This window comes from Calypte anna, chromosome 2 (genome assembly GCF_003957555.1).
Source record: "Calypte anna isolate BGI_N300 chromosome 2, bCalAnn1_v1.p, whole genome shotgun sequence".
In the NCBI taxonomy this organism is placed as follows: Eukaryota; Metazoa; Chordata; class Aves; order Apodiformes; family Trochilidae; genus Calypte; species Calypte anna.
This window is the reverse complement of record NC_044245.1, coordinates 85367517-85391675: the sequence shown is the minus strand read 5'-3', so window position 1 is coordinate 85391675 and position 24159 is coordinate 85367517. Positions and strand designations below refer to the sequence as shown.

Genomic DNA, 24159 nt, shown 5'->3' with positions numbered 1-24159 from the left:
AGAATACCAGTCCCAGGGACCACTATATTCATGAGCAGCTAGCCTGACAGCTCCAGGGCTGCTGCACAGGGAGGCAATGCCTAATTGGCATGGTAACGTTGTGCATGAATTACCAGGTGCATATGAGCAGCTGGGGTACCACAGAAAGCAGATGCCAGCAAGTATGCAATGTAGTTTGCAGAATTTTTATGATGGAAAATGATAAAGGAGAAGAGGGGGCCAAGCTTGCCTCTTAAACTCTGGGCTCAACTTGCAGGCTGTCACTGAAAAAAAGTGTCCTTTCTTCCTGAACTGCTCACTACAAATGTCCTTGTGTAACCCTGAGCACAACCCTGAGAATGGTGCAATACATACTGAGTTTCAGGCTGAAAAACCACGGTGCTGCCAGATCCTTTCTTGAAGAGAAAGCCTGGTTTTCCCAAGACTTAATGCTGACTCAGGAAATTAATGCCTTTTGTAGGGATTCAGATTTTTGCCTTTTTAAAAACTCTGTTTTCATGGTTGAGTTGAAAGGCTAAACTGGCTAGCTTGTTTCTCAGAGCTCTATCTTTAAACAAACAAACAAAAAAATTAAAAGATGTTTCACCAATGCCAAAAACAGCTTTTTGTTTACATCCCAATAACTGGTTTTAGCAGTTTGTCTCTAGTCAGCAAAGCTCTCAATGTATATTTTAACAGCTGTAGAATTAGATCACCTACATCACCTAGATGTAGGTGATATTTAAAATTCTTAAAACTGTTTGAGAACCTGATCCAAACAAAACTACAGTCAGTGCAAGATTTTTATTTATTTCAATGGTCTGAAATCAGACTCCAGAGATTACCAGATTATTCCTAATTGTTGTCACCTAGAATCCATGACAAAAAGAAATACAGGAGGACATGGGCTTGCTAAATCATCACATGTTTAAGATAATTTTCTCAAAGTACTTGCAAATATACCCCAAGATGTTGGCAGAGACCTTTCAGGGCTGTCTCAAAAATATTTTTCTTGTCTTTCTGTGTTGGTGGTTTGCTCAAAATCTCTGTTGACAAAGCACAGCAAATTCCTTACAACAGTCTTAAGGAGGCTGGCATATAAATAAAGATTTCCGAGAGAAGCCAAAAGCTGTACCCTGATCTCTTTACATATCACATGTTCTGTGAGTGGCACCTTGGCTGCATAAATAATCCCTCGGGTGTCAATTGAGTTTCAGAATATATTGCGGGGGGCAGAGTGGGGAAGTGTAAGGAGAGAAGTATCTAGCCCAAAGCTGGCAAAAGCTCTGCTGAAATGAAGGTATGGGTGAGAAGGAGGATGGGGAGGAATTGTTTGCTACATAGAAAAATGAAAAGTTACCTGCAAGGCATAATTATGAAACACTTTAGATGGACATACAGGGGAGATGGTTTGCTGACAGCTGTCTCTTCAAATGCAGCTGAGTGTCTTTCTCTGCAGCTCTTCTATAGCCTCCCTTCAGACTGTTTTTTTCTTTCTTTCTTTTGGGCATCCTTTTAGAACTGAGCTCAGGACTTCCCCTTCTTTATGATGAAACTTCTCATCTGAAGAAAATAGAAACGGAGAGTGTGAAGGTAGTTGGACCATGGCCAGCCCTGCACGTCAGCATGAACAAGGTATAGCATATACATGTATACTTTTATACATTTGTGCTGAAGGGCCCCTGTGTCACTTTGTATTCAAAACTGCTGCTTTTTCACCTCCAATTCAAATCAACATTCATCTGTAACTGGATTGCTTTTTAAACCATCTCCTTATGGGACTGGGGTTTGGGTTTCAGATTTAACATTTCCTTCAGCTTTGCCTTTTAAAATTTCAGAGGCTGCTGCAACAATGTTATGATGCAGTTTTAGTTTAGTTGTGAAGAGTTAGTCATCTAGGCAGCCCAGAGCTGTAAAAAAATAACAACACTTTAAGTGTTAAAAAAAAAAAGTCTTGTTTTTCTACATGAAGAATCTTTGCTATGCCTTAAAACCCCCCTGGCATCTGATGTTAGTGGGTGTTTTATGACTGAGTTTTTGCAGGGCTGGCAAAACAGCCATGTCCCACTGTTTCTGCCAGAGATCAGAGGCTACCAGGTCAGTGGCTCTTTGTATCCATGTATCCAAGGTGAAGCAAAATGCACCTTGGAGTGCCTCAGCTGGGTGTGGGTAGAGCCACAGGGGCCTGGAGCTCTGATTAGCAGCCACATCAGCCCTCCCCTGAACCCAGTGAAGTCAATCAGAGCACTGCCACTGACTTCAAAACAGGTGGGTTTGGGCCCCCAGTGACCATACAGACCTGTTAAAAGAAATGTGGTGTTTGGAGAGATTTGTCAGTTCGAGGGAGAACTCAAATTACTTTACCTTGGTTTTACAGTCAGCCCTGTGTTAGTATTTCAGAAAGTGTTAGAAAAAATTAAAATCAAAGGGGAGGTGGCAAAGTATATGAAAAACACAAGCAGAAAGTAACCTAATGTAGCATAATCCTTCTTTTCTCTGGATGAGAGAATCCAATATGTGGAAGCCAAGGCTGGAAATCAGTGATTCAGGTGCTTCTAGTAAAAAAAGCAAAATCTTGGATTATTTTTGTCAACATTCTAATTAATTTGCATTAACCCATAATGCACGGGATATTCCATCATGAAAATTTGCTTGAAGAGCCATCCTGAAGAACCAAGTTCTGGGTATGTCATGGGGTATAGTCATGGGGTGGTGGTATAGTTCAGCTAAAGACTGCAGTCCTTATGCCTCATGAATGTGTTCATGAGGCAATGACCTATGTCATGGCTTTTGGAGACTTCTGAATGAACAGATGAAAGTGGAATATTTTAGACTTTTTCCAAACTGTTTGATTATCAGCTGTGAGGAGCTGTCATTTTGTCAGACTCATTGGTTTGAGTGTTAATAAGTTAAATCATAAAGTAGATAAACTGGGGTGAAATAGAAAAGAAGTCATCTTTCTCTTGTGGACATTTCTCAAGTTCCTCTAGAAATATTCTTAGCTTAATTCTTAATAATAAGTACAGGTTTTTATAGGTAAAACTAATTAAGCATTGACCTAGTTTGCCAAAGGAAAAGGGATTTACGTGAGAAAGTACAGTGGAGGGCTATGAGGATGATCAGGGGACTGGAACATTTGCTTTATGAGGAAAGGCTGAGAAACCTGGGGCTTTTTAGTTTGGAGACGAGAAGGCTGAAAGGGGATCTAGTTAATGTGGATGAGTATACAAGGTCTGGGTGTCAAGAAGGAAGAGACAACCACCTCTTCTCACTTGTAGCCTGGGATAGGACGAGAGGCAATGGATTCAAGATAGAGCACAGGAAGTTCTGCCTCAACATGAGGATGCATTACTTTGCTGTAAGGGTTACAGAGCCCTGGAACAGGCTCCCCAGAGAGCCTGTGGTCTTCTTCTCTGGAGACTTTCAAGACCCATCTGGATGCATTTCTGAGTGACTTGCTCTAGTTTTGGTCCTGATCTGGCATGGGGATTGGACACAATAATTTTCAGAGGTCCCTTCCAACCCCTGGCATTCTGTGATTCTGTGAAAATGCTCCATGATACAGATTCATCCAGTGAATACCCAGGTCTTCTGAGAGGAGCACTGAATGAGTACAGATGTAATTATTAATACTCTGTCTTAACCCCAGCCAAGAACATTCCCTTAGATGCAAAGTCCAATACATGCTTTAAGAAACAGTCCTACACTGCTGAGCTTATTGACATCTCAGTTTTGTAATATAAGGGGCTGAAGGGAAGAAGTCAGAGGATTCTCTCCATGTTGACCACAGCGTACAAACCAGTCTGGCCTGTGTTGTGCAAAGGATCTGAGCAGGTGATATCAATAGCACCCTTGTGATCTCAAAATTATCAGATTTATGGTCTTTTTTCTTTCTTTAAATTAAAGCTTAAATACTTTGGTTCTGTATTCCACGATGCTTTGCAACTAGTCTCAATAGAGAACCTGAAACTTCTGCGTGGCAAAGTCTGACCTCTGGTCCTCTTGCTCTTCTTTCTCCTCTGAAAATCCATGGAGGGAGAGCTCAGCTCTGCTGTAATTAGTGGTTTTCTTTGGCTTGTCCTGACAGCTCTAGAATTTTGTGCACAGTCAGATGCGTTATTTATTTACGGACTAATTAGCAGAACCCAGTATCACATCAATAAATGCAGCTGCACAGTAAATGCAGCCTGTGTCTGTTTTGGTAAGACTTCCATCCATCAAGGTTTAGCTGATGAATAAGTCTGGAAATGAGCACCAGGAACTGCTAAATGCTTCTGTTTCTGACAGAAGCTCAGCACAAAGCAAGGCTAGGGACATGGGCTGTCTAATGAAAACCATCTCCTTGCAGTCATAGATGGTTTGAGTTTAAAAGCTCAGCAGCAATTCCATGAGCAGTGGTTACCATGTGAATGCAAAGGAAACCAGTTCCACAAAATTTATTCAGACTGACATTTTGAGCTATCTGAAAACTGTACGTGCTCTTGAAACATGCCCAGGGTCACCACCACAAAGCACCTTGGTGATCAAGCTCTCATGTTGCAGGCTGTGGACTGTGACCAGCAAATCATTCTGAAATTCTTTTGGCCCCTTACTTGTGGTTTCTTCTTCAAGCACCATTTTCTGACCTAGATTCTAGTGAAATGTGTACACAGAGCTCAGAAAGCTAAAACAAACAACTCTCAGGTTTGAGCTTTGAGTGGAGCCTGGAGTCATCTCACGAGATGACTTCTCCAGTGAAAAAGAAGGACACACTGAAAATGTTGGGCTAACCCTGGGCTGAAATGTAGTGGAGATTTTTCCAGCACAAACACATTTTTTGCACAGAGACTGTGGCCTTTGAAGCTCCTTTGGTTATGATAGTCAACCAGCTACTTATTCCAAGCAGTGAACAGATTTTAATGAGTGGTCAGTGTGTCTAGTTTCTGGCCAAAAAAAAAAACAACCTTCACAGCTCTCCTGCAGCATTCTATTGATTTCTATTCTATTATGTGGGGCTTTTTTATTCCCAAATTCAGCATCCTTTGAAATATGATGTTTAAGCAAAACCAGTGAAGCAGCTACACAGCTGCTTCATTTGCTCTATTTTTGAAAATAAAGGAATGGTCTATTGTGGAGTCCCAACTCTCACTCCCTCTCTTCCTCTTGCTAATTATTATTTTTTCAATCAAAGTGCTTTGGGGCTGGAATTTGTCAGGCTTAATAATCAACCCATAGGAGAATTAACAAGAAATTGGGTACATTAGATTCAGCAGTTAATTAATTTGATTGTCCACTACAGCAAACTTCATCTCAAGGGAATGATGAATAGATGTGTCCAGTCTCTTTTCCAGAGCTGTTTGCTACCATGGACATATCTGTCCACCTACTGAATGATAAACGTCAGTTTCAACATATATTTCATGGCTTTTGATGCTAGCAGACTCCTTAATCTCCAAGAGAGACAAGCCTAAGTGTTGTAGCTGTGAATGTGACTTCTGATTTTATTTTTTGCATGACTTTCCTTAGAAAAATATGTTTACCCATACTCTCTTGCTCCATGTGTGTACATGTATACGTACATATAGGATAAAGCCAAGAATGTATAGTTAGATTTCTGAAATCTTGGGAGTCCAAATGTAATTATTACACAGAAGGAAAGAATATGAATGCAGTTTACATCGTTTCTGTTCCTTTTCCTGATGTTATGCTTACACTTCCCCTACACTCCTGGCTCCTAAGCTCAGTGATTTCATTCTGGTGAGTGGGAGCAGGGATGTTATGGAGGGTCCTTCAGCAAGAAGGTCATGTGCAAAGTTTCTTCTTTCTCATTCTTTGGGTCCTTCTTGAATGTTTGCTAGCATGTTTTTGCACCTTGGTCTTTCTTCATTAATCTACATCTTCATGCTACACCCAAGTTTACTACACATGGTGGCTTTTACCTGTGTATGCTAGATAGCATACTATGTCTTTGCTCTCTTTGTTGCCTCTAAACCCATTTTTGTCCAGTTTCAGGTCTGCATTTCTTTAACTGACCATTGGTGAGTTGTTTATAATCATAGGGCCTCCAGTGCCTGCATGTGACCTTTTTGTTATCACCCCTTGCCTGCCCTCTTTTACAGCATCTCCTGTGTCTCCACTTCTCAAGGCCCAACCCTATGTTTCTTTATACTACCTCATTGTGTTAGTCATAAGTATATCTCGTTCTACAAAGAATAACTGCTTGTGTTACTGTTTTCTATATAAAATCTTTGCTGTTACAGCTCAACCTAGTAAAATAAAGCTGCATGTTGGTCAAGAAAGGTTCAGAGTGAGCCTGATGAGCCTCAATGGCTTTGCAGACTCTGTTCAAAGGTTATGGCCTTTTGCTAGCATGGCAATACCATATCACAGAGCTACCCAGTTACACTAATGACTGCTTGCAAATGATGCCACTTGCAAAAAAGCTATGAAACTACATGCCTCATGCACAACTGCAAACCATAAAGCTACTACAGTTCCAAAAATCATTTGTGATTTAGAAAAAAACACACAATAAAATACAAAACCATGGGAAACGTGGCTACCATGACCCAGTAAGGCTATCATGAAGCTTGGCACTGAGAGTGGCAGGATCTAATAGAATCATGCAATCATTTTGGTTGAAAAGACCTTTAAGATAATACATAGAGTTCAGTCATTAACCTAGCATACTGCCAAGTCCACCACTGAGCCATGTCCCTAAGCACCACATCTACATATCTTTTAAATACCTCCAAGGATAGTGACTTTAGCACTTTCCTGAGCAGACTTTTCCATTGCCTGACAACCTCTTCAATTAAGAATTTTTTCCTCATATCTAATCTAAACCTCTCCTGGCACAACTTGAGGCCATTTCCTCTTGTCCTGTCAGTTATTACCTGGGAGAAGAGCCTGACCCCCCACCTCACTACAATCTCCTCTCAGGTTGTTGTAGAGAGCAATAAGGTCTTCCCTCAGCCTCCTTTTTTCCAGACTCAACAACCCCAGTTCACTCAGATGCTTCTCATATGACTTGTTCTCTAGACCCTTCACCAGCCCTTCTCTGGACTCACTCCCATATTTCAATGTCCTTCTCAAAGTGAGGGGCCCAAAACTGGTGCAGCCTTTCAAGGTGCAGCCTTATAATGGGACAATCACCTCCTAGTCCTGATGACCACACTATTTCTGATGCAAACCAGGATGCTGTTTGCTATCTTGGCCAACAATAATAATATAGAGCAATAACATTTTATAAAATAAATTTGATACCAGGAACAAAAGAGGTGTGCTACGAGGAAACAAGAAAGACAAGATTTATTGGGAGTTGCATCTTTCACTAGATCAACTGATGGTTGACCTGAGGAAGATCTTGCATATCTGATGGCTTAATGAGGGTTCTGTTGTTTGTCTGTTTTTCCAAATGCATTTTTTTTTAGTAAAGATGCACCTTCTTCTTGCAAACTTTGCCTCAAAAAGAGTAACACATAATCGTACAGGTCTTGACATTATGATATCTGTTTCTAATTGGTGTTAGCTATCACATGGAAAAAAAATCAGTAAACCTCCAGCTGAAAAAGGGGTGAAAGAGTATGGATTTTCATGCACATTTGCAGATGTAGTTGAATCCCAGGAAAATGAACGGTTTTACCTTACAGCACTAATGTGCATTCAGAACCTATATATCTGTGTTGTCTTCATTACATTTTTACCTCCCATTAGTAGGGATGGCTGGCAATGCAAAACAGACCTGGGTTCCTAAACAAAATATTCATTCTGTTCTTCAGATGTCTCCAACCAAATGCATGTTTTAAACATACCTTTTGTCTAGGGAGAGACTATTGATAAATTTGCAGAAGCAGAGGTCATGAATCTTGCTTTTGATAGGAAGTTTGATGTGGAACAAAGCATGAACCTCTAAAATCAGGGGGAATGGAAATGTTAAGTACAGGAATGGGACTGCTGTATTCCATGCAGCTATTTTTATATACTGCATGTGTACTTAGTATTCAGTTCACTTTGCAAACCAAAACCAGTGTCATCATTATCTAACACTGTACAAATCTTCCTTCAGTTCTAGTATCAGCAAATGTAATTGAATTTAAAGTAAATGTTTGGGAGGAGAAAAGGAAACCTAAGACCTCAATTATTAAAAGAAAAAAGGCATCTAATTTTATGTGTTTATATATCTGAGCTTGTTCAACCCACTTCCGTCAAACCCATTTAAATGCAATTCTCCAGTGTGTATCTCTGGAAAAATAAAGTTCTGCATCAGTGGTGAAAGTGCTATTTTTTTAGCACCAGCAGAACTGGAAATGGAAAATTGAAACGTTATCAGGTAACTTAATGGGTTCTTTACTCATTTTTAAACATGAATTTGGATGGCAATTTTAAGCAAGATTATTTCTTTCAAATGCAAGTTTGATTCCCAGGCACTCACTTGAAAGAGTATCACACTTATTTTGGAATTACATAATAAGAAATTATAAAATTGGAAGTTTAATTAGCATTATGTTACATTTAATTTTCTAATTACTTCCATATAGAATGTTCTTAGTTTATGAACGAAAATAAAATTTTAATACTTGCCAACCTGCTGCAACATTTGAGTACCCTGCTGCTATCTTTGTGTTGCACTCATCACTCCAAACAGTAAAGATTCTGGAATATACAGCAGAATGAAGTAGATTACAGCTTTCATTTTTGCAATAATAATGTATAGAAATTCCTAATGCATGCAAGTTTTAGATCTTGGATTTTCTCATAAACTAGGGAAATGAGCCCAGAAGGTACAACATGGTTTGGTATAGTTGGGAAATGTTGAGGTTTTTTCTTGTGCCTCCTAAATGTTAGGAGTTAAATTGAGGGATAAATGGGGTTATACCTAAGGATTAGTGTCATCTAAGTAAGAACAGGAACATATATAGGTGTTTAGGAGTGCTAACAGTATGCTGGGAAAAGGTGCTACTTTGTTTTGTGCCTTGAGTTCATTTTTAGTCTGGATCTCCGATGCCTTTGCACATGTGTATGTGTAATTCTCTCAGCTAATCATCTGTGTGAGAGCAGAATTCAGCAATGATTCAGATGTGCTGTGCTGTGTTAGAATAGTACATTCCCAAGGCAGGCTGGCAAAGAAGTGTTTACCTTTCATGTATGTTCAGAAGTCAGAGGATGTCTGGGTCAGGTCGAGCACTTCAAAGCCCCATGTAGGATTTGTGTGCAGCAGTATTACCAGTGGGAAAGGGGGAGTTGGTGGCCTTTGGGTGCTGATCAGCATCTGGTGAACAGGACAAGGCCAAGCAGCTAATCATAGCAATGTCTACTCTTCATATGTGATCAGTCACTAAGGGCTCTGTTGCTCATAGTAGGGTTTTTATTCTTGAAACCTTTGTAGTCTGACCCAAACAAGGGCTAATGCCAACCTGAATGCCCAGGGATGGTTTTCAAGAAGGATGCAACCTGCAGCAGTGGCAGCAGCTTTCCTTTCTCAACCAAGTCACTGAGCATCAGAGTTTGGACCTCCCAAGTTATGAAAATCTCAATGAGAGACTTGCACATCACCCCCTGCACTGATGATGGTCTCCATTACATGGAGTAATCTGATCTAATCCTCACTACAGCAGGAGGTATAGACCTTTGGAGGAGTCCCAGCTACAGGACAGCCCTGAGGGCTCTTATGTTGCTCTCAGTCAATATGAGCAAAATGGGAAGGGGAGAAAGATCATAAGGACTGAAAAATATTCATACCCATCTGAACAACAGATAGACAGGGGCTTAGAACTTTTCAAGTTATGAAACAAGCTTGTGTCCTAAACAAGTATCATGCATCTTCATTTAGCTAGCAAAATACAGTTGCTTAATCTTGCTTGACCAAAATGATATTTAATTAGTAACCAGTTTTAGAACAAAGGTGGGATTTTGCATGGCCTTTAGAAATGTCACTGCTCAGTGCATTGTTCTTTCTGCTGTTAGAAATCAATACACTAAAAGTTGACAGCAATAGTAGCACTTTCAAAGTGTATAGTAGTGCACTGTGGCTACCAAGACTATTGGTCAAGAAAACATTGTGTTTTCTTTACAGTTAATTTTATTCTTTTGATTATCTCCACTTCTCAGTGTCATGAGTATCCCAGAAAACCCACGTATGGCAATTTAATATTTCAGGCTTTTTTGTTCATATGCTTGCCAGAATTACCATTATATTCAAGGCTGGATAGATGATTACAGTTCCCTAAGTTGCTCCAGCTAGATGCTGTCAATTTTGATTTTAAGTATATTCTTTTTCCCTTAGGAGAAAACTGGGGAAAATGGAAAGTCAAAAAAATGCCTTCCATGAAAAATGACAAAGGTCGTAAGGCAAGTAAACATGTAAGAATTATTAGAAATTTGCCAGAGAAAAAAAAATCTCATGATGGGCAATCCTTTAACACACAGTTGTTCAAAATCATACCTGGCAGCTATGACATTTTGGATCAAGAAGTCTGCTGGACCAACTTTGCTCACACAAGGACGATCTTAAAGTTTTAATGGGGTTCCACAGAGGTCTGGCTCTTTCTCAATGTGTGCAGAACAGTTTCATCAGGCAACATAATTGCATTTGTGATTTGCTCCAGTTGCAAAAATTGTCCACTGAATCTTGATGTTCCCTTTTGTCTGTGATTGCTTGCAGACCTGAGAGAAGAGTCAGTAAGACTGTGGTTACTGTCAGCCAGTAGGATGCTAGGGGGGATGCAGAAGGAAGCATATATGTGACAGGTTTGAAGTTAAAGGGCTAATCATATGGTAATTTCAATGGCTGAAAAATGACCAGTTCTGTCATGAAATATATTGACAGAAGTGAACCTTAAGGATGTGCTGGACCTGGTTTACTGATGCCTGTATCTATATTGGCTGAAATTTGAATTACAGCATCTGTTCTGTCTGAGTGTATATAGCCACTTAGTCTTGACAGCACTGAGAGTGGAAAATGAATGCATAATCTTGGCTGGTACTAGGCTGTAATTCAGGTCTTTTTTGCAGGAAGAATAGGAAAGTTTGCAGTGGCTGTTATGCCATTTCCCAGTTCTTTAGAAATATATAAGATATTACAATATGAGTGTTTAAGAGTTCCCATTTGCAGTCTTGGTCGCATTCATACCCTGTTTGTTTATATGTCAGTATTATATTGTCCTTTTTTCCCCCCCCTCCCATTTTTCTTTTCTGCATGGGAATTGTGTTCATGCTAGTATTTCTGCTGGATGCAGTTTGTTCAAGGCACAAAACCTTTAGGTCATGTTTGAACAATTCACTAAATGCTCTTTCCTGAGGCTTTAGTTTTCTGATCCAGATCACTGCATAGGTAAGGGGTTCACATCAAGTGGAAACAGCAGCAGCACTATTTAAACACCCTGGATTTTCCCTTCTGATGAAGGAGATTTTGCTTGACTTTCAATCACAAGGAGTTCTCTTCAAACCCTTTTGGCTAAATTTGCTAAGTTCCTTTCCATTCTTAGAATGATGCAAGAAAACCAATGTTCATTATAGTTCAGCACTGTCAACTTTCCCCACTTCTGCCTGCTGTGGGATATTTTTGGACAATATTTTGCTTCCTCAGTGTGACTGCAAGTTTGGGCAACCACTCCTGGGCCTTGCTGGGCTTTTTCTATGTTTCTTCACTCACACATCAGTTTGCTGTTGCTTCTGTTACTCAGGCTTCCTGGAGTCTTTTCATGTCTTGTCATCAAATATTTTTAAAACTTTTTATTGTAAAATTTATTTGTCAAGGTATTAACATGGAAACTTTATCCAGTATTGCTGAAACAAATTTTTACAAGAAAAATTTGACCTTCGACTGTTTCATTAACTTCTCTTTCTAATATATATCTCTGTGCTTGTTTTTATATTAAATACAGGGTGAAGAGAAGAAAGTACCCGAGAAGACTCTTCATGCCCCTGTGTCACCTTCAGCTGTACCTGACCATATGAAGTGCAACATCCTTAAAGCTCAAGTGGAAGCTGCTTTTAGAGTAGGCACCCAGGTAATCTGTGTTTAATATTTCACTTCTCTAGTTTTGGCAGGACTTACACAAATTTTCCAAAATCATGTTATTCCTGAGAAAACACCTTTTTTTTATCTCAAGTATCCACACTGACCTAGCTTTCTCTATGGTTTCTTCAGGTAGCTCGCTGTGGTTCGTATGATGGAAGTAGGAAATCTGTCCTAACTGACATGATTAATACAGCCAAGAGAGGCTGATAAAATAAGACAAAAGGCTCCAGGAAATCTCTGTGTTTTGATTTTTTCAGTGTAGCTTTTTCATACTTTGCAGCTGAGAAACAATAACCTCTGGAGTTTTCTAAGGCTACCCAACGTTAATGGCAACTGTGGTTAACCAAAGATAAAATCTGAAGATAATATCTATGCACCCAGATGTAACATTTATTTCAGGGGATAAGCTTTTAGATATCTGAATGGGAAATGTTGACTAGTCTATTGTTTACTTTGTTCATGGGTTTTTAACTAAATTTTAAGCTGTTATTTTCACTGCCTAGCCAGTGTGTACATCAGATACGTCCTGTTTCAAAAACATCACAAGTCTTGTAATGATGCCATGCAACTGAAAACTGCTGCTAGAAGGCATAACCGTAAAAATTAATTCTCCAATCAGAGGTAAATCTACATGAAACCTAAAATATGATATTCTTTTCAGTTGTAATCCGTAGAAAAAATAATGCCATTGGTGCCAAAAATAAAGCCAAATAGAATGCTTTAGGAACAAAAACAAAGGCAGAAAGACTGGTGTGACTCTTATCCTAAGTTTCTGTGGTATCCTTGTGAAAACTGTTCTCTTTGAATACAAATTATGTTGGTGTTTCCATCACTGTTTCTTTCCACAGTAACATACCAGGTCAACTTGCCCTGCAAAGGATTTTGTTAACAATAATCTTTGTGTATTTGTTGTTCTCTGGCAGACCTTTCATCTAAGAGCTAGATTACATCTGGTCTAACTAGACCTAAGGAAGTATCAAAATTAGGTTATTCTGACTGCCCTATATTTCAAGAACAGAAACCATAAATGTGACAGCATGTGGGGGAAGGAGGTTGGGTTGTTTGCTTTTAGTTCTTGCTTAAAGCAGTTCTCACCTCTCTGAATTCCGTGTTGTATCAACTGTGTTTTCTTGCAGCAATGTTTCTTGTTTGATTGCCGCAGGGTTTGCCCCTTGTTTTTCCCATGTGTCTTTTCCACAGGATGTCATGGTGTATTTGTCATGTTTGTATTTTCAACTGCATATGCTTAATGGTCATGTTTGACTGGATAGTTAAAGACTGGAAGCAGCTTGTGCTGCTGCATTCAGAATACAGCATTACAAAGGCAAAATAGGAAATGTGCTTAACATACACGTCTCTGAATTCAACTGCCCTGCCTTAATTTTCAGCCTGAGGCTTTCCAAGGCAGAGCATCCTGGGTTGTTTTTTCATGCATGACATAAAGGTAGTCAGCTGCTGCTATGCTGTAAATAAGTTTTAGAGCCAGCTGAGCATTTTTTTCCTTCTTACCTGTGTTGTTTTGCACAAGGCTTTAGTAGTCTTTAGTAGATTAACTAGGTGTTTTTGGCTTGGTCTTAGTGAGAAAAGTCTTATGATTTCCAGAGGAAGGAGGGGGGAAAAAACTGTTACAGGATAGCATGTATTGTGGAAAAAATAATAGCATATGGTTCAGTTTGAAATGCCTGAAGCTTTCAGTGTGAACAAAGTATGGCTTAAGAGTTATAGCAAGTAAATTAGAATGTTGTCTTAATCTTGGAAATCCTCATTCAGCTCCCTGTGGAGCCATTGAATTGCCTGTGTCTAAAGATGAGTTCTTGCACACTTGAGCTCCCCTCCTGTCAAGTATGAAAGATCACCCTCCTCAGATCCATGGCAAAAATAAGTAGGCAGAGACCAGGCAAGGGTCAGCTGTTACAGTAAGCATCTGTGGCTACACAGGCACTGGGAAGGGTAAGGAAAATATTCAAGATGATGGAATTGGCAGAAACATGCCATCTATCATCACACCATCTATCACCTAGCAAATGGGGGGAGGGAAGGGGACTACAGGAGGCCCTGATAAAACACTTTACCACCGTGCCATAAAACTACTCAGTTATCTTTACTCTCCCTGCCCAAACAACTAACTGAATATCAGAAGCTAAGCCATTTCCCAGTGGTAGTTCAGTCAACTAGGAAAAATGAGCAGGGATGACATTACACTGCCCAAAGACACTCGCAGCATCCTTTTGAGGGAGCAGATAATTCATAGTTTCTTCATGGAAGATGACCATTTAACTCCATATATTACTCCAGGGCTGTGATCCTGCTCCTCTTTGACCCCATCTGACATATCCTGCTGCCCAGTATATCTGGCAGACTGTGTTATCTTCTGCCCAGCTCTATCTTTTGATGCCAGTTCCTTATTATATCCTTGAGAAGTCCTGCCTTCTAGCCTTATTCTTAAAACTCCAATTTCTCATCTCTTGTGTTCTGTTCTGTCATATTTCAACTTATAAGGCAACCAGGGAAAGAAGTATAACTAGGTTCTGTAAGGCACAGTCTATATTCCTCAAGCTGTAAAGCAAGACAGAGTGATTTTCCTTGTGTACAGCACATATTTCTCTATTTCATGGTATCACAAAAAAAGATGAAGCTTTGTTCCTCTCTGCTGTGTAAAAGGAAGAAGAACCAGACTCTGTCTTACATACACACTATTTGAAATGAAATGTTCTTTTAAAGGCCTCAGGTATTTATGGTTTTTCTCCTCCTGTATGAAACTTCAAGGGGTATCTTCATTATACAGTTAGGTTTAAAAGCATTAGAAAAATATTGGTGCACTCTAGGATTGGATCCAAAATTAACAAACTGTAGCTTGAAATATTTGTAACAGCACTCTCTGTAAGCAGTAGGAATATTTTGAATACCATATGCTACTAACATCAGGATGTGACAAGTTTATGAAGGCACCTCCTGCATGTAGTAGTAGAAGAAGCTGTTCCTGGTTAATTCTGAGAATGGAGTGAATGTTTGCAAGTGGGAAATATAAACTGGAACAGGAAATTTTCTATCATTTTCTTTCTTTATGGCAACTAGAAACCAAGACAAGAGAGAGCCTTAGAAATATATTCTTCCAGTGCTTATGATTTCAAAAATAAGTAGATAAATAAAAAATGCAAAATGGGAAATCATGCAATACATTTTAAAATGCATTCTGGAAGATGGTCTTTTCACTTCTTCATTTCAGAATGATGCTGAAAAGCTGTTTATCATGTTACTGGGGGCAAGTACACCATCTCCCATGGCTATTGTCCTGACTCCGAGACCAAAAATTTGTAAGTTTAGGGTACTGATCACTGAGCCCTGCATGTGGTTTAGAGTTACAGAGCATCAGGAAACTAACTCGAGTGAACTTGTTTATTTGGTGAGGACTGAAATATTCACATGCCATTTTGCTAGCTGGAGAATCAAAACTGCAGTGGGGATGCTGGAAGCTGAATCAGAGAACACACTGCCACAGGCACCACAGGTGAGGAATGTGAGGAACCCACATGACTGTGAGAAGCCTGTGGCTTGCACAGGGTATGCCATACAGAATCTGAAGGTCTAGAGCAAACAAGCAGTGTTTCACAACATACCTTCTGAACTGTGCCACAAGGATCTGCCATCTTCTAGGTGACAGACGGCATATCACAGTTCCCACATAATTAAGCTCCAGGGGAGCACTAAATACTGTGAAGCAACTGACAAGGTTTTTTTTTTTTCCTTTTTTTTTTTTTTTTTTTTTTTTTTGTTTTTTTTTTTGTTTTTGTTTTTTGTTTTTTGTTTTTTGTTTTTTTTTTTTTTTTTTTCATTTATTCCAGACTCTTCATTTGAGAGGGAGCAGTATAAAGCAGCAGTGAGGAGCTGCCAGAAAACAAAAGCCCAGTTCTCCGTGGCATTTTAAAACCCCTGTGCAGCTTGCATGAGTCAATGCTGATATGCTGTGATTGATCAGATGACTTGTTAGTATCACAAAGGGTCCCTTTTACCAAGCATTTCATGGCCCAGATGATGGGGAAAAGATACTAGCAGGTTTCAGTTGCTATTTATAGCCACTTTGGCTCTAGGCAAATCCTAATTATCCATAGAATTAAACACAGGCTCCCGAACAAATGTACAGCTATCTCAGCAGGGTTTTTTTCTTTTGGCAGCATGTGTTGTGTTCTAGTAGTTTTTCTGAAACAAGCAGTGTTTGTATTCTCCACCTGTTAGTCAAGCTTTCCTAAGTCCTTGGTTTGATATAAGTCTAGCAGGTTAGCACAAGGAAGGAGCTAAGATCCTGTTTCTTAAAGATATCTACTACAGCTGATTTTTGTATTACTCAGATCTTTCTCTGTCTGCAGACAAGTGAAGGCCATGTCCATTTTTAAGAAACGTTTTTGCTACAGCTAGTGAAAGACAAACAGGTGATGTTACCACTGAGCTGTTTCTCACAGAGCATTATGAGCTGTTTGTTAAAAAAAAAAAAAACAAACAGTGGTGGGAAAAGGTAGTTGTGAGATGCTGTTATTTATGAAGGGTATACAAAATCCCATCTGCTTCTCCTTTATCAGCCCCAAGGGAAACTCTTGGCTGGTGCAGTAGTATCTTCTATCAGCCAAGTTTGGGTTCTTGAGCAATTGATGCCCCTGCCTTGATTCTCAGTAGACAAAGAGACATTTAAGCTGAACAAAGGAACGCTCAATCCTCCAGCCCTTTTCACACACTAATTTTCTTCACAAGCTTATACACATGTAAATTTTTAGGCCAGCCTTGATAGCCATCTCTCTCTCTCTTTCCTCCCTGTCCCAGAAACAGGTTCAGACCAATGATCATTATTTTGCTTTAAGTATTTCAAGTATCTGGGTAATGGCAGGTTGCTTGTGCTGTCTAGAGCTGCCTTGAGGTAAAGACGACTGTGGTACAGAAAGTGTCTTGGGACATGGACAGGTAAATGTGTCATCCTGCAGCCTGTACTCTCCCCATAGATGCAAGCCATGGCTGCAAATGTAAATAAGACAAGGATTTATGCATTATTTATGGTAGATAAGGTGCATAAGTGTGGTGACTCACAGTGCTAGACTTTCTGAGCTACAATTTTGACGATTCTTTGTCTTTTTCACTGTGCTATCTCCTTTAAGGAAAGATTCAAGTGTAAGTACTTGTCAGCTTCAAAGTCCTAGTGCTTTTGCCATGTATCTTTAGTGAAAAAAAATAGCTGTTTTTATGTGAGCTGGGTCTTTGGAGCTTTATTCGCTTAAAGGGATCTGGACTGAAACCCTAATCAGGTCATGAATGAAAATAGAGTAGGTGAGGGGAAAGACACTTGAGGATTTATAATATTACGTGCTCTTTCTTATAATAGGACTTAAACAAATCCTTCTGGATCCCCAGAGGACTTCTTAGCATTCACTAGACATTTACTTAAGTACCTTGAAAGGATCAGCTTTTCCAACATTTTAACCTCTTTCCATCATGAATTAGATGCTGTTTCTCCCCACTCCTTCCTCCCTCCCTCCACCCGTCCTTATTCACACAGACCTACTGCTCAGTTTTGGCAGTCTTTGCACAGAGATCAGAACTGGAATTATGTGAGTATAACAGGTCAGAGCTGAGGTGTTCAGGCTGTGGGGGAAGCTTGCACAGCTTATGTACACGATGCTTTGCTAAAGCTGTTGCTGTTAGTCACCCACTTGGATGAGCAATAAATTCTCTGTAAATTTCAGGCTAAATAAAAAGATGCAACTGCACTAGGACTCTGGGCTTGAACAGCAGTGAGCACAACATTGCGTCAGTTCTAATTGCTCATAACAATGGAACTTCAAAATGATTCTGCTTCCAATCCTCTGTGTTCAATCAGTAGAGGGAAATAGGTTAGCACAACTTTAAAAGCAGGGCTGTAGGCAATGAAGGGTGTAAAGGTATAAAAATACAAGATTTTGAATGTGTGTGGGCCAGGATGACCAATATATGATACATGGTAGCTCATTAGAAGTGTTTCAGCAATGATACCTCAAAGTCAATTATATGGCAGCCTTGCTGAGGTACAGAAGGGGAGGGAGGCTTTAGATAAACAGAACGCAGGCAACAGGAAATCTTCACTTTATTCCCCGGGATACTGGCAACAAATGTGGCAGTGCTGTCACAAAACAGTGGTGATGCATTGTGGATATGTCAGCTACATCTCCTGCCTGGCATGTCTCTAAGTGCTAATACCTGATGAGACACGTACTGTTAATTGCAGTGATGTGTAGGAGCCCCACCATAGCCCAGCAGGCACATGGTGCCAGGCCCTGTTCAGAGGGAGAAAACCAGAGTAGTCTGTTCCCAAGAGACCTAACCTTGATGCTTTTCTGCCTGAAAGAATACATTTGACATATTAAATCACCAAGGTAGGTTTACCTTGGCAGGGTGTTCTTCCCGGTGATGTGTATCTGAGCCGTACTATCTAATGAGATGAGACAACAATCAGCATAGCTGACAAATGACAAAAAAAGTTGATGAAGAGCTGAAAAAACCTGGTATGCTTCAGGCCTCATTACAGAGCCAGAAAGAGCCAGGATAGAGATGTATTTCCAGGCTATTACAGCAAGAGTTTTCTTACCTTTGAAGATCTGCAAATATGAGAAAGCTATGCTGCTCCCCATTCCTTTCTGTAACTAGGAACTTTGCAAAATTGCTAAATAAGAGACATCATATCTTTCACGTGAGCCTTCCAGACCTTTGTCTTTCATCTGCCTTGGCTGCAGTGATCAGATTCTTCGTGCAGTCTTTTTTGCTGATTCAAGATATTCCTAGTCTGGATCAGATGAGGTGAGAGCCGCAGCGATGCTCCTTCTAATGGAGATTCCCAAGGTGCTTTCTTCAGGTTTGAATCTCATCTTGCCCAGTGCCCTACTGGAGGCTGACCAGCCCACAGGCCCAGCCAGAACGAGTTGTCTGTGCAGAAGCCACTTTGGTGGCAGCCAAAGTTATGTCTTTCCTGTGTTCTCCCACTTGGTACTTGTCAAGTGCATCCAGCTCCCATTTTGAGGTCCTGTTCCCTATCATCTCAGAGCTAACTCTGTCTTCAGAATAAAACAGGAGCTGCTGTTCACTAGGCAAATTCAGCCACCAGAGCTTATTAATTCACACGTGGAGTTCCTCCCACAGGCCAGAAAGCATTACCACATCTCCTGAAAAGCCCAGGAGGTTCTGATGAGGCATCCCTGGTACCTTTCTCTAAGGCTCCAAAAGACCTGACTGCCAGGAAAGCCACAGTGGGAAAAATTTGGTCATGGATGCTTTCCTCATCATCTTTTGGTGAAACTACTATTTCTTATCAAACAGATATGAAAAGAGCCTGTACAATAGCACTCCTGTCCAGGCATGTTTACAGTCTCTAATATGATAAAATAATGCATTGCCTTTGTTTCTAACACCTTCCAGAAAGTCAGTGGCATGTGAGATTGTAACATTAGTATTTTTTCTTTATCTCTGGGCCTAGTGCAGATAAGAGAAGAGAATGGCATTTTGTGAATTGATTATATGGATCGACTTTTTACTTTGTTTGGTTTAGAGTCTGGTAGCCAGGAGAGCCAGCTTGTTTCTCTTTGGGTAATTATTAAATGAATCCACTTTTGTATAAATGAAGTTTCCAGGTCTGCTGTGTCCTGAAACCTTTCTCTCTCAGAGCAACAACCTCGGGGTGAAGGGAGAATCTGCTTAAGTTAAAGAGGTTTGAGCAGCTCTGTGCTGCTTCCTCTGTCCCTGCATAGCTCAGTGCTGGGCTTTCTGTGGGAGACAGAGCCACTGCCTGGATCTCCATACATATTCCCCACCAGGTATCCCCTGCTATCCTTGGATAAACTCCCTTGTTTTTCTGATGGAGGGCATCTTAAAAGTGGAAACCCAAATCCTGGCCCTAGCATGTGCACTTATGTTCAAATGAAGGCAAGCCATCTGGTAATTAAATTATGAGAGCTGTGTACAAGTATGACCCTTGTTTTACATTCACATCTTTTCAGTAAGGCTGAGCAAGTCCATCTGTGGTTAGTTAGTGTGATTTGCTGACTTAGGAGAAAGGAAAAAGATAAAAGAAACATGCTGTCACCTGGTGACTTACCTCCTTCTACAAACAAACAAACCAAAACCCAACAACCCAACAAGTAAAGTGAGGGTGGCACAGTTCCTGATGACTGAAACTCTTTTGCATGGTTTTGCAGGTTTAAACACTTTTCTATGTCTATTCACCCATAAGCAGGGAGGAAAGGCAGAGGGTGGGGAGAATCAGCTCATCCTTATTAATGCATACCTGCCAATGCACACCTGTGCCACCCAATGTGCATGCCCTTTGGAGTGGAATTACTTGCTCACTGGTCTGCAGTAACTTACTTGTGGGTACACGAATATTTTCTGTTCTCTAATGCATGAGTGATAACAGAGAAAATAAATACCACGAGAATCACAGAATCACAGGATGTTTTAGGTTGGAAGAGACCCCCAAGATTATTCAGTCCAACCTTTGACCAACACCACAATCTAACTACTAAACCATGTCCCTAAGGACCAGGTCCAAATGCCATTTAACAACCTCCAGGGTTGGTGACTCCACCAGTGTCCTGGGCAGGCCATTCCAATGCCTGACAACCCTCTCTGTGAAAAACTGTTTCTTAAAATCCAGCCTAAACCTCCCCTAGAGCAGCTTCCATCCATTCCTTATGGTCCTATCACAGTTCACTACGGAGAAGAGGCTTTTCCTTCCTCACTCTAACCTCCCTTGAGGTAGTTGTAGAGAGTGATGAGGTCTCCCCTGAGCCTCCTCTTCTCCAGACTGAACATCCCCAGCTCCCTCTGCCACTCCTCACAGGACTTGTGCTCCAAGCCCTTCATGAGCTTTGTTGCCCTTCTCTGGACACACTCCAGCACTTCTGTGTCCCTCTTATAGTGAGGTGCCCAGAACTGAACACAGTACTCAAGATGCAGCCTCACCAGAGCTGAAGAGAAGTTCCTCAGGATGCTGATCATCCCATTTAGGAATACACCACTGCTTGGAACACAGTCTGAGCCTTCCAATGCAGGGAATGCAAAAGTGAGTGATAATGTAGCTGAGAAGAAAGCCAGGGTCTGCTACTGGGACTAATGTGTGAGAGTGAAGGCCTCTCAGGCTAATGAGGTCCATGGCTTACACTGTTAAAGTAGGTGGAATTTTCACAGAATGGTTTGGGTTGGAAGGGACATGAAAGATCATCTAGTTCTACCTTCCCTGCATGGGCAGGGATACCTCTCACTAGACCAGGCTGCTCAAAGCCCCATCCAACCCAACCTTGAACACTTCCAAGGAGCAGACAAGTTTTCATCAGTTCAAATTTTCATAGTTCAAAGCAGGCCATAGCCCCTGCTTTGCATCATTGATCTCTGTATTCTCTTTTCTGCTGTTGTGTTCAAGTGCATCTTAAAATACAGCTCAATTAATTTGGTGAAAATTGGAATAAAGTAAAATTTATGGGTTAAAAAAGTAGTCAATCTGACACATAATAAGCAACTAGCTTGTCAGGCTTAAAATGTTGTTAAGATATCAGGGTGGAAGAAGAGACTGTGTATTAAATTTCTGACATCTGGGTTCATGTTTACAGTTTTCAGAAACCCAGCAGATTTATAAAGAGCATTATAATTGCTGTAGAACAAAGAAATATTACTTCAGTACTCATCTATGCCAAAAAAGATTATTTTTCAATGCTTTCTCTCAGTTCCTTAAAAAATATTTTTTTCCTTTCAAGAAAACACTAGATTTTGAAAGAGCATTATACTAAGCAGAGCTACTAGAAGACCAGGGAAAAAAGAAGTTTTTCTAGAAATGATCCACATTTCTTAAAGTTAGAATTTTATTAAAATATAAAAATCTTTCTCCTAGTCCTGAAATTTTTCAGTGTGACACTAATTCAGTGAAAACCTTTGCTGCAAAACATTAAAACCTTTGGTGTCCGAGTTACAGTGGCAGTGATGATGTGGTTGTGTTGCAGTTTTGGCAGTGATGATGTGGTTGTGTTGCAGTTTTATCTGATTCTTTAATGTTTAGATCTTTTGCCAGGGACTGAGGAAGCTGAGGGAGGTTAAACCAAATACCTGAGTATTATGTTGGGGTGGAGCTTCTCCAGTACCTACTGCTGATCCTATTCTCTGCATATATTCCTCTATGTAAAAGAGCACCCTAGAAGAGGGACAGACTTGCTGATGAGGTTCAGAGGGTCCCCTCTCTGCTGCTGGTGGTTTTTATATCAATATATAAGGTGCAGCAGCTCTTAACAGGAAGGATAACAGAGGGACTTATCTCAAAATTCCCTCTAACCCATCACTTCAGGTACTTGCCTGGAGCAGGCTCAGGACAGCGTTTGCTTTCTGCCAGGCTCCCAGTGGTTCCAGTTTAATTGCCCATAAAGTTAATTGTGTGTACAAGCTGGAACAGACTCTTCCTGCTGTGGCTGATACTCTGGTAAATAATGACCCGGGAAGTGGCAATGGGAGTTTTGTTCTCTCTGGCACAAGGGGGAAAAAACCTAAAACTATCAGTCTGGGCAAGTTCCCCAGGCACTAAGCATCCCTACTGATATTTTGTAGTTCATTGCTAAGCTAGAGAAGAAATTAGCTTTCATTTTGCTTCTTTATTTTGAGCACCTTCAAACTTTAATAATTTGTGTTGAATGGGAGGTCTCACATCAAATTTACAGTATTTATACATACCTATACAATCCTTTGATTTAGATTTGATAGATCTGTCTTATCCTTTTTGAAGACAATGAGATTGACACAATTTTATTTGATTTGTACCGATGGCCTCAAATTATTGTGGTGCAGGTATTGAACACTGAAACATCACTCTGTCATAGGCCTCTATCAGTTCCCTTCTAGCCATTTAGCAGAATGGAAAGGTCAGAGCCTGCTAAATACTGATTTGGAGATAGTCTTGTGTCTTCATCCCATATTTTCAGTAGAAGGGTGCAGTATTGCTCTGACACTGACCTTTACACAAAGATTGTGGAGCCCTGCATCTTAGTTGAAGAGTGTAATCTACCAACACCTGCCCAAATTGGGCATTTCCTCAGTAATACAGCAATTTTCATGTAAGTAATTTTGCAATGCTAGTATTTTGAACTCTATAGACAAATGGTATGTGAGACACAGAACTCTGTAATTTAGGAGAGAGTAGTAGTGGGTGAGATTTTCTGTGAATTGTCTGTACAGTGTGATTATATGTAGGGGATCCCATTTTTCAATCTAATTTTCAAACACTGAAAAGTTAGCATCATTATTTTGATTAGACTGCATAAATATTTATTCCACTCCACTTAAAAGGACAACTCAGCTGCAGCATAATTGCCAGAGTTGATTTGTATTATTTCTCCTCAAATGGTTTCTTGGAGGAAACCAATATCAGTGCTTCTTTCTTTCTCTTCCTTTATCACTGTCCAGTCTCTTAACACTATTGCTGTGCACATGGTACACTGTGTCTTATCCCAGTGAATCTCAGCTGTAGAAGATGAAAAAAAAAAAATTAAATCAGGGCAGAATAGGCATTCTGGGTATTGCAGTTTTCTGGGGTGCTTGCAGGAATATTTTTTAAATAAACAGAAGTATTATCATAAACATACGGATGTTGTACTAAACTTTGGCTCCTTCTTTTAACAGGCTGTGAAAGAAGAGACCTCTTTTGTAAATCCCAGTAAGACCTCCAGCCTGCAGGACCCTAATGTAAGGTCTGTTGCTTCTTGTCCGTAGGGAAAACATTAAATAAATGCATGACATAGTGAGGCATTTTCCAAACACTACCTCAAACAGGTGCTACAAGTCAATTTGTTCATCCCCAAATTGCTGTGTAAAGTTCGTCAAGCAGTGATCTGAGGAGATGTCTTTCAGAAGTGGGCTTATTTTATACATATATATATCAGATATAGTTGAAGAATCAATAAAAGTTCAACTTTAAAAATCAGACCAAGTGCATAAACTTTAAAAATTGATAAAAGCTTAAGGTAAAAAATCAGATCTTGTGACAAACTTAGAAAAGTTATATAAAAATAAGTCAGTTTTCATAACTTTTATTTCAGAAACTTGCTAGGTGCCCAAACTGGAGTATCCTCGTGTTTGTGTTTTCTGATTTGTGCAAGTAGCTGGTTTTACTTGCACAAGAAAGAGCATTTGGTGTG

The 24159-nt window shown here is 40.2% G+C and overlaps 1 protein-coding gene across 1 annotated transcript in view; it reads left to right on the top strand.

Moving 5' to 3' along the window:
- Window positions 1–1209: 1209 nt before the first annotated feature.
- Window positions 1210–24159, top strand: part of LOC115597917 (band 4.1-like protein 4B) — a 65679-nt gene continuing 42729 nt past the window's right edge. The window contains exons 1-4 of the mRNA XM_030445864.1: window positions 1210–1279; window positions 1499–1614; window positions 11844–11969; window positions 23645–23712. Coding sequence (XP_030301724.1) covers window positions 1606–1614; window positions 11844–11969; window positions 23645–23712 — 203 coding nt within the window. The 5' untranslated portion in view covers window positions 1210–1279; window positions 1499–1605. The remainder of the gene's footprint in view (window positions 1280–1498; window positions 1615–11843; window positions 11970–23644; window positions 23713–24159) is intronic.